The sequence below is a fragment of the Pleurodeles waltl genome, chromosome 4_1 (genome assembly GCF_031143425.1).
Source record: "Pleurodeles waltl isolate 20211129_DDA chromosome 4_1, aPleWal1.hap1.20221129, whole genome shotgun sequence".
Taxonomy (NCBI): domain Eukaryota; kingdom Metazoa; phylum Chordata; class Amphibia; order Caudata; family Salamandridae; genus Pleurodeles; species Pleurodeles waltl.
Window position 1 is genome coordinate 235118207 of NC_090442.1, and position 13905 is coordinate 235132111.

The 13905-nt window shown below is 50.1% G+C and overlaps 1 protein-coding gene across 7 annotated transcripts in view; it reads right to left on the bottom strand.

Annotated features, from left to right (window-relative positions):
- AMN1 (antagonist of mitotic exit network 1 homolog) overlaps positions 1-13905 on the bottom strand; it is a 458308-nt gene that overhangs the window by 21466 nt on the left and 422937 nt on the right. For all 7 annotated transcript variants that reach the window (XR_011202246.1, XR_011202247.1, XM_069228202.1 and 4 more), the window contains one exon: positions 11791-11902. Coding sequence is in view for 5 of the 7 variants with exons in the window: in XM_069228202.1 (XP_069084303.1) it covers positions 11791-11902 (112 nt within the window). In the remaining 2 variants the exon portion in view is untranslated. The remainder of the gene's footprint in view (positions 1-11790; positions 11903-13905) is intronic.

The window sequence follows — 13905 nt, forward strand, 5'->3', positions numbered from 1 at the left end:
GGGCACATATGCATAATCCGGTTTGCACCAGTCCAGGGACCACTGCCCTGTCCACTCCCCTGTCCAGCAGAACCAAGATGGGCAGAGGCCTCTGGGGGCATCTGACTGTGTAGGCCAGGTACATGACATCAGTGACCCCTCCTGATAGATAGTCACCCCAGAGAGTGACCAAACCCCCTTTTAGGGCATTTAGGGATTCCCTAGAGGGTGGGTCCCCAGGTTTGGCATGCACTTCTTTGGCCAGTGGGTTCTTGGTTGAGCTCTTGGGTTCAGTGCAGTGCTCTCACAGTGACCTGGGACCGCCTGTCGTGTTCTATGGGCTCAGATCTCTTCTGGATCTCTTAAGCACAGTGGAAGCCCAAATAGATGTCTCAGTGTTCATGCAGAGCCTCTTGCAAGGATCAGAGGATGCAGGCAGTCACAAAGGAGGTTCTTCTCTCCCTCCAGGTGGCACACCAACCTCCAGCACCTCCATCCAGGTAGAGGCCAGGTGCACTCCCCCAGCCGCTCCTCGCCTCCTCCCGCTCGCCGAGGAGCAGCTCATGTTTGTCCCAGGGCCTGCTGTCAACTCGCCAGATCATGCATTTCTTCCCGTTAAGTCTCATCCGCTATGCGAGGGGCCAACCAGTAATTGTGCCCACTGAACTAGTCCAATTCTCTGCGCAGTAGGTGGGGGCCATTATATAGCACTGTCTCTCTTATCTGATTGAGCTAGGGCTAGTAATCCATCTTGAGCCCTGAGATCTCCCGCCTCGCATCCCTGCTCCAAAGCACTCTCAGTTAGTGCTGCTTGCAGTGGGTATCTCATCGGCTATGCTGGTGGAGGGGCCCAAATCGCCTAGCCCTCATACCCCACCTTGCTGTGTGTTGCCGTGCACCCCCCTGCAGGGGTGTTCAGGTACTGGTCAGGGCTCAATACTTTAAACTGCACTGCTCTGGTTATCAGTGAAGCATTTATTGCAGGCAGCTGGGTCGTCACAGTGGGAGTTTACTGTGGTTCGCCACCATTTTCTTTGGCTTCCTCGTGGCCAGTCTGGTCCCACTGCCACTTTCCTCGCTGCCGGGCCCCCCGGTCCACTCGACGAGGGATTGTGTGGTGGGGGGAGTCCTATGCCCTCTATTTTGTGGCAGGATGGGCCCTGATAGAGGAGCTCAGCCGGGAGCCCCGCTGAAGTGTGCCTTCATTTGGGAGCACCACTGAAATTGGAGCTTAGCCAAGCCCTCCGGGTCCTGGTCAGGAGCTTTGTATTTTTTAAGCACCCGAGATGGAGAAGATGCTGGAATCAGAAATAATTACATAGCAGGCTCCAGAAGTCCCAGAACCAGTGAAAGGAGTGGTATTGATATTGCTCTGTGATGCAGGGTCTCAAATAAAGCAGTTGTAGTAGTTAGAATGTCTCTGTTTAATATGGTTGCACCTCTGATGAGAACATCATTATAAGTAAAGTGATCATCCATGGAGACACTCTTGCAGGAGGTATGTCTGTCAATGTAGGAGAATAGTCTTGTACTGAGCAGCAAGAAGTCACAGACCAGGATGGAGATCTTCTTCTCCTATGTCTAGAACTAGAACCATGACAACTCCTAGATCTTGATGTTGAAATGATTGTAGAGGTTGCCTTGGATCTAGAGTGATGATGCAGTCAACTTCTTGATCTGTGAGGAGACTTGTGGGTCACAGGTTGTAGAAGCGGGCTCCTTAAAGACCCTGAAGAAATTTTAGGATGTACAGATGGTGTGCCGGGTGAGAACCTAGGAGATGGTGTGCGTAGTATGACTCTTGACAGACAGTATGCTTGCGAATACTCAGTGTCAGAGGTATGAGGCATAGGCCTCCACTGTAAACTTTCCAGCCAACGTGGTAAGATGTTTAATGGAGAATGTGACCTGGCCGTAGATGGAGAGGGAGGCTTTGATGCAGCCGAAACTGTTGGTAAAGGCTGAACTTCGCTCTACATTGACTGTGACCTTTCCACTGCATAAGGTGTTGTATGCATGTCTTTTTGCGTCAAGGATGTGTATGTGACAGACTGCTTCTCCCTCAATGTCAACCAAATTTCTTGCACCAACCTTGATGAATGTTGCTTCTTTGCCATCAATGGTGACTTTAACAGTGATTCAAGCCTCGACATCAAGTTTCAGGTGTGCTTTGACATAGAACAATGAGTCGACTCCACCTTAACCGGTGTCTTCGAGGTTGAGCATACTGGAACCTTTTTAGTTCTCGACTTTCACATCGACTGGGAAAATTTCTCTCTTTTTTTTTTTTTTTTAAATCTCACAGGGTCTTCCTCTGTGGGAGTCCTTACAAAGAGAGAAGGGCTCCTTGGAGGAAGACTGACATTCCCCCGGGCCTCTTTTGTTTTTTTTGAACCATTGTTATTGAAATACAAAAGTGTAGTTCTGTAAGAGCAAACTGGTGACAGTGTCTACAGAAGCATTCGCAGATCATTCTCAAGCATGTCAGATGAAACACCAGCTACATTACAGAAGCAAACAGTTCATGCTTTATGGATCAAATCCGTTTATTGGTAAATAACATATGTGAACCAAATACAAAGCTCTGTGCCTACAACCGCATCGGCAGACAGCAAGAAAACCGAACAGTATCACCTGTCGCACATACCAAAGGATGAACCGACAGAGAGTGCTGATTGACATAGGCAAACATATGCTGTTGTCCCCATCATCCCCGGCCCCCATGAGCTAGTGCTGTTATCACATGTGGCAAGAGAACTGGTCAATGAAGGAACGGGAAAGAAAGGAAAAGTACAACAAAAAAATAAGATAAAACAACAGTGCTCCCCCATTCAACGTTCAACAATGCCTCCCCATCCTGCCCCCCCTCACGCCGTACCCCCATACAAGAGGCCCATGAACCACATCACCTTCCAGCGCCGCCAACCGGCCTCCTACCATCAGGCATCCTGCAACAGCCTCAGAACCCTTAGATATGCAGGGCAAGTCAGTTTGCTGAATTCAGTGGAAAGAATCTAAATGAAGGGTCTCCAGAGACTGGAGATATCATCCGCTCTCTGCTTAGACACCAGTCTCCATCCCTAGGATGAACCAAAGTTTATGGAGCCAGGAGATGTAATTCGGGACCCTGTCCAAGCCCCACAGAGCAAATATCGTCTGGTGCGCTTCATTGAGAGCAAGGGCTATCTGCTGAACTCTCAAAGAGCGAAGAGGGCAGGTAAGAGGGTTGGGCAAACCCAGGATAACATATGTCCGCAATCTAGGAATCTCTGTATGGAATACTCTGTCTATATCGTCAAGGATGCTCTTCCAATGTCTGTTTAGCTTGGGACAGTGCCACAGCAGGTGTATGAGTGTGCCCGTGTTGCCACAACCCCTCCAGCAGAGCCCCGATTTCATGGGGTCCCTCGCGTGTAACCTTGCCGAGGTATAGTACCAGTATGTAGCTAACTTATAAGTTGTCTCTGCCCCTGACGTATTGTGAGCTGTGTGATGTGTTCTAAAGTGAATACTCTCCCACTACTCCTCTGTCAGCTCCCGCCCCAACTCTTCCTCCCACCTCCTCTGCCTTCTGGTTTTGGAAGGAGGTGCTGCCCCTTGAAGGAGTCTACACAGTTCCGATATCACCCGCTTGTCATCTTTCTTTACCAGGAGCCATTTCTCAAAAGGCGTGAGTGTTCGATCTACCAAGGGTCGGACCACCGTCTGGAGTGCACAATGTCGAACCTGATAGTACGTCAGCCTGTCTGCCTCCGTGAGTCCGTATGTCTCTCTCATCTGATCAAAAGGGATTACTCCATCTGCATTAAACAGACTCCCCACCCTTCTACAACCTCCCCCATACCAGCGGCGAAAGTGTTCTGACTGCAAGCCTGGGGCAAAGTCGGGGTTCTCACAGATTGGTGACATGGGAGAGGGGAAGGTCGTCAAACCGTGCCTCGTCGCCACCGCGTCCCACACCCGGAGCGTCACACCTGTGATCGGAGAGGAATATAGCCCCTGTGCTCTATGCCTGCGTCATAGCCAGGGCTCCTTCCATATGTGAGACCCAGCAACCGCCTGGTCCATAAAGCACCAGTGCTTCTCTGTAAGCAGACGGCTCCACTCCAGCAGAAAGCGCAGCTGGGCTGCTTGATAATACCTCAACAGGCAAGGGACTGCCAGTCCCCCCTCCTCCTCAGGACGGTATAGTGTGCGACGCGGCATTCGTGCGGGCCTCCCATCCCATATAAACTTCAAGATCGCCGTCTGGAGCATTGTTATGGTATGCGGCGGCGGAGTCAGAGGGAGCGTCTGAAACACAGAGTATGCGGGGCAATACTGTCATCTTGACCGCAGACACCCTACCGAACCAGGAGAGCTTATGTTTCCCCCACTTCTTTAAGCCCTTCAGTATTTTACTAGAGAGGGAAGCGTAGTTCAAGCTAGACGTCTTCGCCACCGACGTTGCCAAAGCTATGTCTAGATACGGGACATGTGACGATGTCCATATAAAGGGGTATCTAGAACGGAGGACCTCCTCGTGCTCAGGGAGGACTGACAAATTTAAGACTTGAGATTTCTGTGTGTTCACTTTAAACCCAGAGACCCTACTAAAAGTGCTAATGGCATCCATGAGCGCAGATAACGAGACCAGGGGTTCCGCCAAAGTAAGAATCACATTGTCAGCATATAAACTGATAAGGTGGTGGTCTCCCCCAAATTTAACGGCGGTAACGTGGATTCATCGCGAAGGAGCTGAGCTAGGGACTCCATATAAAGAGCAAACAAAAGTGGGGAGAGCGGGCAACCCTGCCTTGTTCCCCGCCCTGTCGGAAACGGCAGTGATAAGGTCCCATTGATGCGGACCGCTGCCTTGGGGCTCCTGATATATCCATTTGATCCAGGTCAGGAGCGCCGGTCCAACACCAAAGCGCTCCAACACCCGGAAGAGATAGGGCCAATGCACCCTATCAAACGCTTTCTCCGCGTCCATGGAGAGGAGGAGCGCCTCTCTATGGGATCTGTTTGTTTTGTCTATTAAGTGTAGGAGCCGCTTTGTGTGGTCTCCGCACTGTCGATGGGGTATGAAGCCCGCATGGTCCGGGTCAATGAGTCCAGGCATGTAGGGATTAGGGCGCTGCGCTTGGATGCCTGTGAATAGCTTGGCATCTATATTTAGGAGCGAGATGGGTTGGTATGAACCCCAGTCCTCCGGATTCTTCCCAGGCTTGTGAATGTCCGTGATGGTGGCCTCCAGCATGCTGGGTGTGAGGGCTCTGGTCACTAGGAAGGAGTTAAAGAGGCGAGTTAGGATTGGGGCCAGCTCTGAACAAAAAGGTCTTGTAGAAAAGCGCGGTGAAGCCGCCCGGGCCAGGCGACTTCCCGACCGTAAGGCGGGAAACAGCCGAGATTACCTCCTCTATCCTTATGGGCTGGTCAAGACAGGCCGCATCCTGCTCACGGAGCGGCACAATCCGACAATCCGCGAGATATGGGGATGGGTCAGAGCCGATCTCTAGATCCGCAGCATACAGCTCTCTGTAAAAATCAGCAAACACCTCAGCCATTTGCATAGCCGTCTGTGCCTCATCCCGGGAGGGGGAGCGCACCATCTTTATGGCGTTGGCAGATCGCTGAGCCCTCAGTTTATGAGCCAAAAGTTTCCCACAGCGGTTACCCCCACATAGAATTTGTGTTTAAGCCGGGCTACAGCATACTCCGCCTGGTCCCAATCCAGTCTTTTCAACTGTTGGTGCGCTTTCTCCAATTCCCTCCAAACTCTGGGGGCACCAGTATGTTTGTGGGAGCGCTCTAGTACCATCACTTTCTGCTCCAACACCGCTCTCTGCTCTCTCCTGGCTTTATTTTCTTTGGCCGAGAGTGAGATCACCTTCCCGCGTATGACTACTTTCAGCGCCTCCCAAAGAGTCTCTAGGCTAGTCCGCCCATTATCATTGTGACTAAGATAGTCTGGGATCGCTCGTCGCAACACCTCTTCCGCCGTCCGCGACTGCAGTATTGTGTCCCGTAAATGCCATCCCGGGACCCTGGCCTGACCACCATCAAGACGGGCCACCAAGGTTATAGGGGCGTGGTCTGTTAGAGCCCTAAGCTCAATCATGGTCTCCCTGACTGTGGAACTAAACTCTGAGGAGGCCAGGAAAAAGTCTATGCGTGTGTATGTCTTGGAGGTCGCCGAATGGAACGAATAGTCCCGGAGAGTCGGATGCGCCTTCGGCCAGACATCATCAAGGTCACAGTCAACCAACCACTGTCGCCCCGCAGGAGTCAGAGCCCCTGTCTGCCCGTAGCGGTGGCCAGATCGGTCCAGATCATTATCCATGACCAGACTGAAGTCCCCACCCACAAGTATAGCCTTGTCCGGAATAGTGAGCATCGAGAGCCTGTCTCATGAATGTTTCCTGCTGCGCGTTAGGGGCATACAACATGGCGATGGCGCGTAGAGTCATTCCACTTCACAATCTAAGGGTCAAGAACCTACCCTTAACCTCATGTATCTTGGCAACGACCTCCCCAGGAAAAGCTTTCGATATCAAGATCGCCACACCTGCAAGCTTCGTAGGTGCAGAAGACCAAAACTGCCAGGGGAACCATTTGGCACGCATGCAGATGTGGCTCTCAGATCTCTCTAGGGCAGAGAGGACTGCCAACCTCTTCGTAGGACTATTAAGGCCGATCTAGGCACTGATCCCTGCCGCAAGACTGTTCAATACAGATTGTCTCTCCAGCGCTCTTTCAGTCGATGACGGCCGCAGCTGCTTCCGTTTCTTGTCTTTCTGTCACCATCTCGTCGGTTCTCGGCAGGAGCCTCTCGTGTGGCCCGGCACTGCGCTCCGTCTCCTCTATATTTAGGATCCGACGAGCCTCCTGTAGCGATTTCACCTGCCTCAGCTGGTCCCCCCATCGGAACACAAGGCGAAATGGGTGGCCCCAGGTGTAAGGCGTCAAGCTTGCCCGGAGGTGTTCTGTGATGTGCTTGAGTTCTCTTCGTCTCAGCAATGTCTGCAGTGAGAGGTCCTGGTAGAGCTGTAGCGAGTGCCCTCTAAACTGGACCTGAGGGAGATTTTGCGCTCTCTGAAGGATACTTTCTTTAGTCGTAAAACTATGTACACATGCTAAGATGTCCGGAAGGCGTGCACCAGTCCCCCCCATCCGACCTGCCCTGTGGACCCGTCCAATGTTACCTCTTGCTTGCTGTCCAGGCCCAGGAGGGAGTGGAACAGCGCCGTGACAAACTCTCTAATGTCCTCTCCTTCCACCCCGGACGGAGCTCCTCTAATACGGATATTATGCCGTCAAGAGCAGTTTTCCAAGTCCTCCGTCGCGATCTGCAGTTGCTCCTGTTGCTCACGAAGGCGCAGAACTTCCTGTTGCAGCTGTTCGACCTCTTCTCCCCTGGAGATCTCGTTGTCCTCCGTACTCGACACCCTTTCCCCTAATGAGGTGATGTCCGCACGCAAATCCCACATCTCCTGGGAAATATCTTTCCGCAGCTCATGCAGATCCATCCTCAGAGAGTCAAACAGGGAGGTAAGAAAACCCTTCGTGACTGGGGCCCCACCGTCGTCCTCCACCTCACCCCTTTTATCAGGCCCTCTCGCTTGGGCAGCCCCCTCAGCAGACTTGCTCTGTGGGAGGTGAGATCTTGTCAGCATCTCCCGTACCGACTGGTCCCTCTTTGGCTTGGAGGACGCCATCAGAAACCTACACACCTGCCGCCCCGGGAGTGAAAACAGCACCCGCCAACTCCCTCAGCGCCTCACTGCAAGCTGGCTCACCCTGCCGGACCTCCACCTCCTGCTGAGGCACCTCACTCCTTCGGTCTATCTCAGAAGGAAGCAGCCAGCCCCACCACCTCTGCTCTCTCAGGGCCAGCCCATCAGGCCACTTCTGTGCTACTAGGCCCTCCGGAGGCCCGAGTCCAGTGATCAGCATCCCACTGGACCGCTGTGCGCCTAATCATGCCGCGGGCCGAGATATCCCGCCGAGCCCTGCGCCTGCACGCCCCACTCACGCCTCGGGCCCTCCACTCTTCTGGCACCGAAGGGGCCAGGGGGGGCTCCAGCCTCTCCCCCACCGACTCTCCAAGGCCCCAACCAGGCCGCTCTTGGTGCTGCAGGGCCCACCCAGGGCCCGGGAGTCCGTGGCCACGTGTTGCTGCTTCTCTGCTGTGGCCCCAACGGCCACCCCCGAGCTCCCCTCGGCCGCCTCTCTGCTCCTCTTTGTTGCTGGGCCACGGGTCTGGCAACCACTCCTCAAGTTGCTCCACCAGGCCGCGGGCCCAGGCCGCCGCGCCCGCTGATCGCGAGTGCGCCCTAGGCCCCGCTGGCCGCCCAGCCCGGCAGCCTCTGCCAGCCAGCCAGCCCCCAGGTCTTCGCGGCGCCCCCCGGTACTCGGGACGCCCCAGCAGGCGGGGCTCAGGACCGCTGTGTGGCCGAAGAGGCCCGGGCGGCAGAGCTCACGGACACACGTCTGCTCACGCCGCCATCTTGGCCACGTCCCCCACAGTTTCTGCTTTAACATACATTTAGAACATAACTGCAAATAAAACCGGATTGTGATACACCAACTTTGTCTTCCATATGTATACAGTCTGGATGGGCCTGATCCTTTGGGTCAGATTATGAGTAGTATGATAGCTCCATCTGGGATGACGTGCTAGTTAAAGGGTGTATGCTCTGACTGTGGCATGAAGTGTGAGATGAAAAGGGAGGGTGGGGGATAAAATGAGCGGAATGTAAGGTGGGTCTCATGTATCCTCCTGTGAGTCGTTGAGTGCCTCTGGGTGGGAGTGCAAACCACTGAGCAATGCTTCCCAGGCTGTGGCTATGGGATATTTCCGCAGACCCCTTATCTATTCACATCTCAGGGTGAGCACCTTCACCCGACTCCATTTAAGTGTTGCTCCAGCCAGTGTGCTGTGCTGAGCAATGTCTGTGATTTCCAGTGTATTGTAATAAGCCTGTGCGCCAGAAGCAATGCCAGGACTATAAACCTGTTGCTGGCTTTTGCAGTTAATGGCCTATGGAAAAGACCAGACAGTGGCCCCTCCATCCTGTGCAGGGCTGTAGGCTCGACACGCACTCTATTTCAGCTATTTTGCATGACCAGTACTCCGCCATAACCGGGCAGATTCAGAACATGTGTTTGATAGCTCCTGCTTGTTGACATCGTGGGCATGTGGATGGGGAACCTAACATTGAGGCAGGAGAAGCAGGTGTAAGATACGCTCTGTGCAATATATTATGTTGAATATATTGTAACTTTGCGTTTCTAGACACCCTTCTTGGGTGATTTTCGCCCAATCCTTCATAGCAATCTCCCTGCCCAAATCACCCTCCCATTCTCTACGGGTTGCAACAAGCGGTTCCTGCACAGCTTGTGCGAATGCCTGAGCAAACCATGCTACCAACTTGCGTCCCATGTCCTGGTGTACAGTAAGTGGATTAATGGGTGTGGGTCCGGTTCCGTGTCTATAATGCCCCAAAATTAGACCGCCTCTGCCAAGAGGTGTGTGTGCAACAGGAAGTGCCCTGTGGGCAGCTGATATTCTTCTCAAAGCTGCTTGTATGTCAGCAGTGAGCCCTTGTGAAATAGCACAGTGGCGGCTGTTATTCTAAATGAAGGACCACATGGTAGAGTGCAGACCGTGAGAGGTCGACCTGGGGATGTTGATCAGAAGGTTTTGGAAGAAATATTACAGGCGATGGGGTATCACCATTTTTGCAAGTGACACTCTACCCTAGAGCGTAAGTGGGAGTGTGCTCCAAAAGGAAAGCTGAGGCTTTAATGATGTTGTAGCCTTTGTGAAATTGCCATCTAGGAGATCTTGCCTGCTGTGATATATGTTAATGTTCAAGTATATGAATGTGCGAGGTTCCCATCTCAACCAATGACCCTCTATGATGAGGTCCTGTGGGGGTCAATGTGGGTGTAACAGGAATAAACAGGATTTAGCCCAGTATACCCGCAGCGCTGATGCCACATAAAAATCCTGCAAAAGCACCAATATGGGCTCAATGCCTTCCCTAATATCTCAGATGTAAATCAGGATGTCATCTGCATACAGAGGGATGACGTGCGTCTCCTCAAATAACAGAATACCCCATCCATCCCCTAGCTAACAGCTTTTGTGCCAAAGGCTCCATGATGAGAGCGAAGAGCAGCGGAGAGAGCCGATACCCTTGCTGGGTCCGACGCTTGATCTGAAACAGAGGGTGACGCACTTGCCAATTTTTACCCTCTCCAGCGGATCCACAGAGTAGCTGGATCAATGCCAAAAGCCTCCCAACTAACCTAAACTTTGTCAATGTTGAGAAGAGATAGTCCCATTCCAACACTTCGAATGCCTTCTCCAGATCTAATACCAGGCATGCTGAGAATGGCCAGTGGGGTGGGACCAACTCCATCACTCTGCAACTGATGGATGTTTAGTATGGTGTACCTTCTGGGGATAAACCAGTTTTGATCTGGGTCCACTAACCATCTCATGTGTTCATACAGGCAGCCGGCTAAGATCTTGCTTAGGATCTTTTAAACCGATCGCAACTTGGACAGCGGACGGTAGGAGGCAAGTTCCTTTGGATCTTTACCCAGCTTCGCAAGAGAGACCAGGAGCAGCTCCCATATGCTCTGCGGTAACCGTCCCTCATGCATCGCACTTTTAAACAATTTTAGTATTTTAGGGGCAAGGTGATGCTCGCATGCCTTAAAAATTTGATCGGAAGCCCATCCAAGCTCGGAGTTTTGTGGGTGGCAGCACACCTGATTACTCCCTTAGCCTCATCTAATGTGAGGGGGGGGCATCAAGGTCTTCTTTCTCTATGGGTGTTAATGTAGGAAGTACCACCCCAGCTAAGAACCCACCTATGTTTTCGTGTTAGGGCAATTGCAGGGGATCATAAAGTGTGCGATAATGTGATGTAAATGCATCAATTATCTGAGATTGCTGCAAAGCAAACTCTATTGGCAATATGCAGATCCTCAAAATGGGAGCGGGGATCAGTGCTACACAGCCAAAAGATGACCGGCCTTGTCGCATTAATTTTGGACTGGTGCGACCTAAAGTCGACGTAATGCAATTGCTCCACCAAGCAAGTGTGCATGGCTAATCCCAGGGATGGCGACAGGCTCACCAGAATCGTGGGTATTTGGCTGGAGCAGTGCTAGAACCCGCCCACCATCTTGCATGGCTAGCCATTTTCCCCATGGCATCTTGATGGTCCAACTGTTCGGAAACATGAACTGACCTCTCGCCTGTGAGGCATGATGGGATATAGGTTTTTGAAGGCAAAGTGACACTTTACTCTTTTATTCTTTGAATGACAGCCTATTCGTTAACAATGTCTCATATTCCCTTTCCTTTTAAATATAGGTTTGTGAAAGATTTTCTATAGTAATTTTTGTTTTATTATCAATGACATGATTTTCTCAGAAACCATGCCCTGAAGATTAATAAGCAACCAAGGATGATCTTTTCGTTGCTCAACAGAAATTCTACATTTCTTGGAAGAGGAATGGCACTAGCTGAATGTTGCTAAAGTAAATAAGTTACTATAAATGTCCCTGCATGTTCTCTTCGACTTTCTAGAAACTATAGGTAATCAACGGGACTGGGTTAAAGGTAAAGAGGAACTCCTTTACCAGTTTCTAATGAATGTCCATACTTAAAAGGTTAGGAATTATGAGTAAGATTCTATTATGGAGAAGTAGCAATATAAGTTACTACAGTCTTATAAAATCAAGCAGTGGAACTAAGTTGGAAGTATAGCTCTGGCTAAGAACTGAAAGTGAGTTTAATTCACTGACCTGTTATCAGAGGACACCCATGGAACAGGAGAATGTAGATCTGAGGGCAGCAATTCAGAACAGCTTCAACAGCCTCGTCTGTCAGGTTTACACATCGACCCATGTGAATTTCCTAGGAAGGTAAAAAAGAGAACAGTCTTGAAAATTAGTACATACATGTAAACATTAATTTTACTTTTTAATATGGAGGAAAAAGTTCATACAGTCTACTGAATTTCCTGCTTACATGGGACATTTAGACAGCCCATAACCTCTTGCTTTACACTTGCTAACTCAGTGTATTCCCTCATTGTTTCTGCCCTCAATCATCCATCTGATGTATTTACTACGAATTTGTTTCCTTTAAGAACAAATACCATTCTACCCTGCTAGAATTAACTTGCAGCTGGTTCTCTGTTTCTTCCTTGCATCCTTTATCCTCTTAGCTGCTGGGCCTTCACCCCCCCCCCGGTGCCCCAGTTCTGGGCCCTTTTTGGCTATTTGGGGTAGTTCACGCTAAGGCCTTCATAACTTTTTGTCCACATAAGCTATCCACGCCAAATTTGCGTCCTTTTTTCCCAACATCCTAGGGATTTTAATGGTACCCAGAGTTTGTGGTTTCCCCTGGAGGAGACCAAGAAATTAGCCAAAATACAGTGAAAATTTCGTTTTTTTCAAAACAATGGGAAAAAAGGGCTGCCGAAGTAGGCTTGTGTTTTTTTTCCCTGAAAATGGCATCAACAAAGGGTTTCTGGTGCTAAAATCACCATCTTCCCACCTTTCAGGAATGGGCAGACTTGAATCGGAAAACCACATTTTTTAACACAATTTTGGCATTTTACTGGGACATACCCCATTTTTACTATTTTTGGTGCTTTCAGCCTCCTTCCAGTTAGTGACAGGAATGGGTGTGAAACCAATGCTGGATCCCGGAAAGCTAAACATTTCTGAAAAGTAGACAAAATTCTGAATTCAGCAAGGGGTCATTTGTGTAGATCCTACAAGGTTTTCCTACAGAAAATAACCGCTGAAATAACAAATATTGAAAGTGAGCTGAAAAAAACAGCCATTTTTCTCCACATTTTACTCTAACTTTTTCCTGCAATGTCAGATTTTTTAAAGCAATATACCGTTACGTGTGCTGGACTCTCCCGGTTGCGAGGATATATAGGGCTTGTAGGTTCATCAAGATCCCTAGGTAGCCAGAGCCAATAAATGAGCTGCACCTTGCAATGGGTTTTCATTCTATACCGGGTATACAGCAATTCATTTGCTGAAATATAAAGAGTGAAAAATAGGTATCAAGCAAACCTCTGTATTTCCAAAATGGGCATAAGATAAGGTGTCGAGAAGCAGTGGTTATTTGCACATCTCTGACTTCCGGGGTGCCCATACTAGCAGGTGAATTACAGGCCATTTCTCAAATAGACGTCTTTTTTTACACACTGCCTTACATTTGGAAGGGAAAAATGTAGAGAAAGACAAGGGGCAATAACACTTGTTTTGCTATTCTGTGTTCCCCCAAGTCTCCCAATAAAAATGGTACCTCACTTGCGTGGGTAGGCCTAATGCTCGCAGGAAACGCAACATTTACACATCACATTTTTACATTGAAATCTGACGGGTTTTTTGCAAAGTGCCTAGCTGAAGATTTGGCCTCTAGCTCAGCCGGCACCTAGGGAAACCTAGCAAACCTTGGCATTTTTTAAAACTAGACACCTAGGGGAATCCAAGATGAGGTGACTTGTGGTGCTCTGACCAGGTTCTGTTACCCCGAATCATTTGCAAACCTCAATATTTGGCTAAAAAAAACACATTTTCCTCACATTTCGGTGACAGAAAGTTCTGGAATCTGAGAGGAGGCAAATTTCCTTCCACCCAGCATTCTCCCAAGTTTTCCGATAAAAATGGTACCTCACTTGCGTGGGTAGGCCTAGCGCCCACGAATGGAAATGGCCCAAAACACAATGTGGACACATCACATTTTTTCACAGAAAACAGAGGTGTTTTTTGCAAAGTGCCTATCTGTAGATTTTGGCATCTAGCACAGCCGGCACCTAGGGAAACCTACCAAACCTGTGCATTTTTTAAAACTAGAGACCTAGGGGAATCCAAGATGGGGTGACTTGTGGGGCT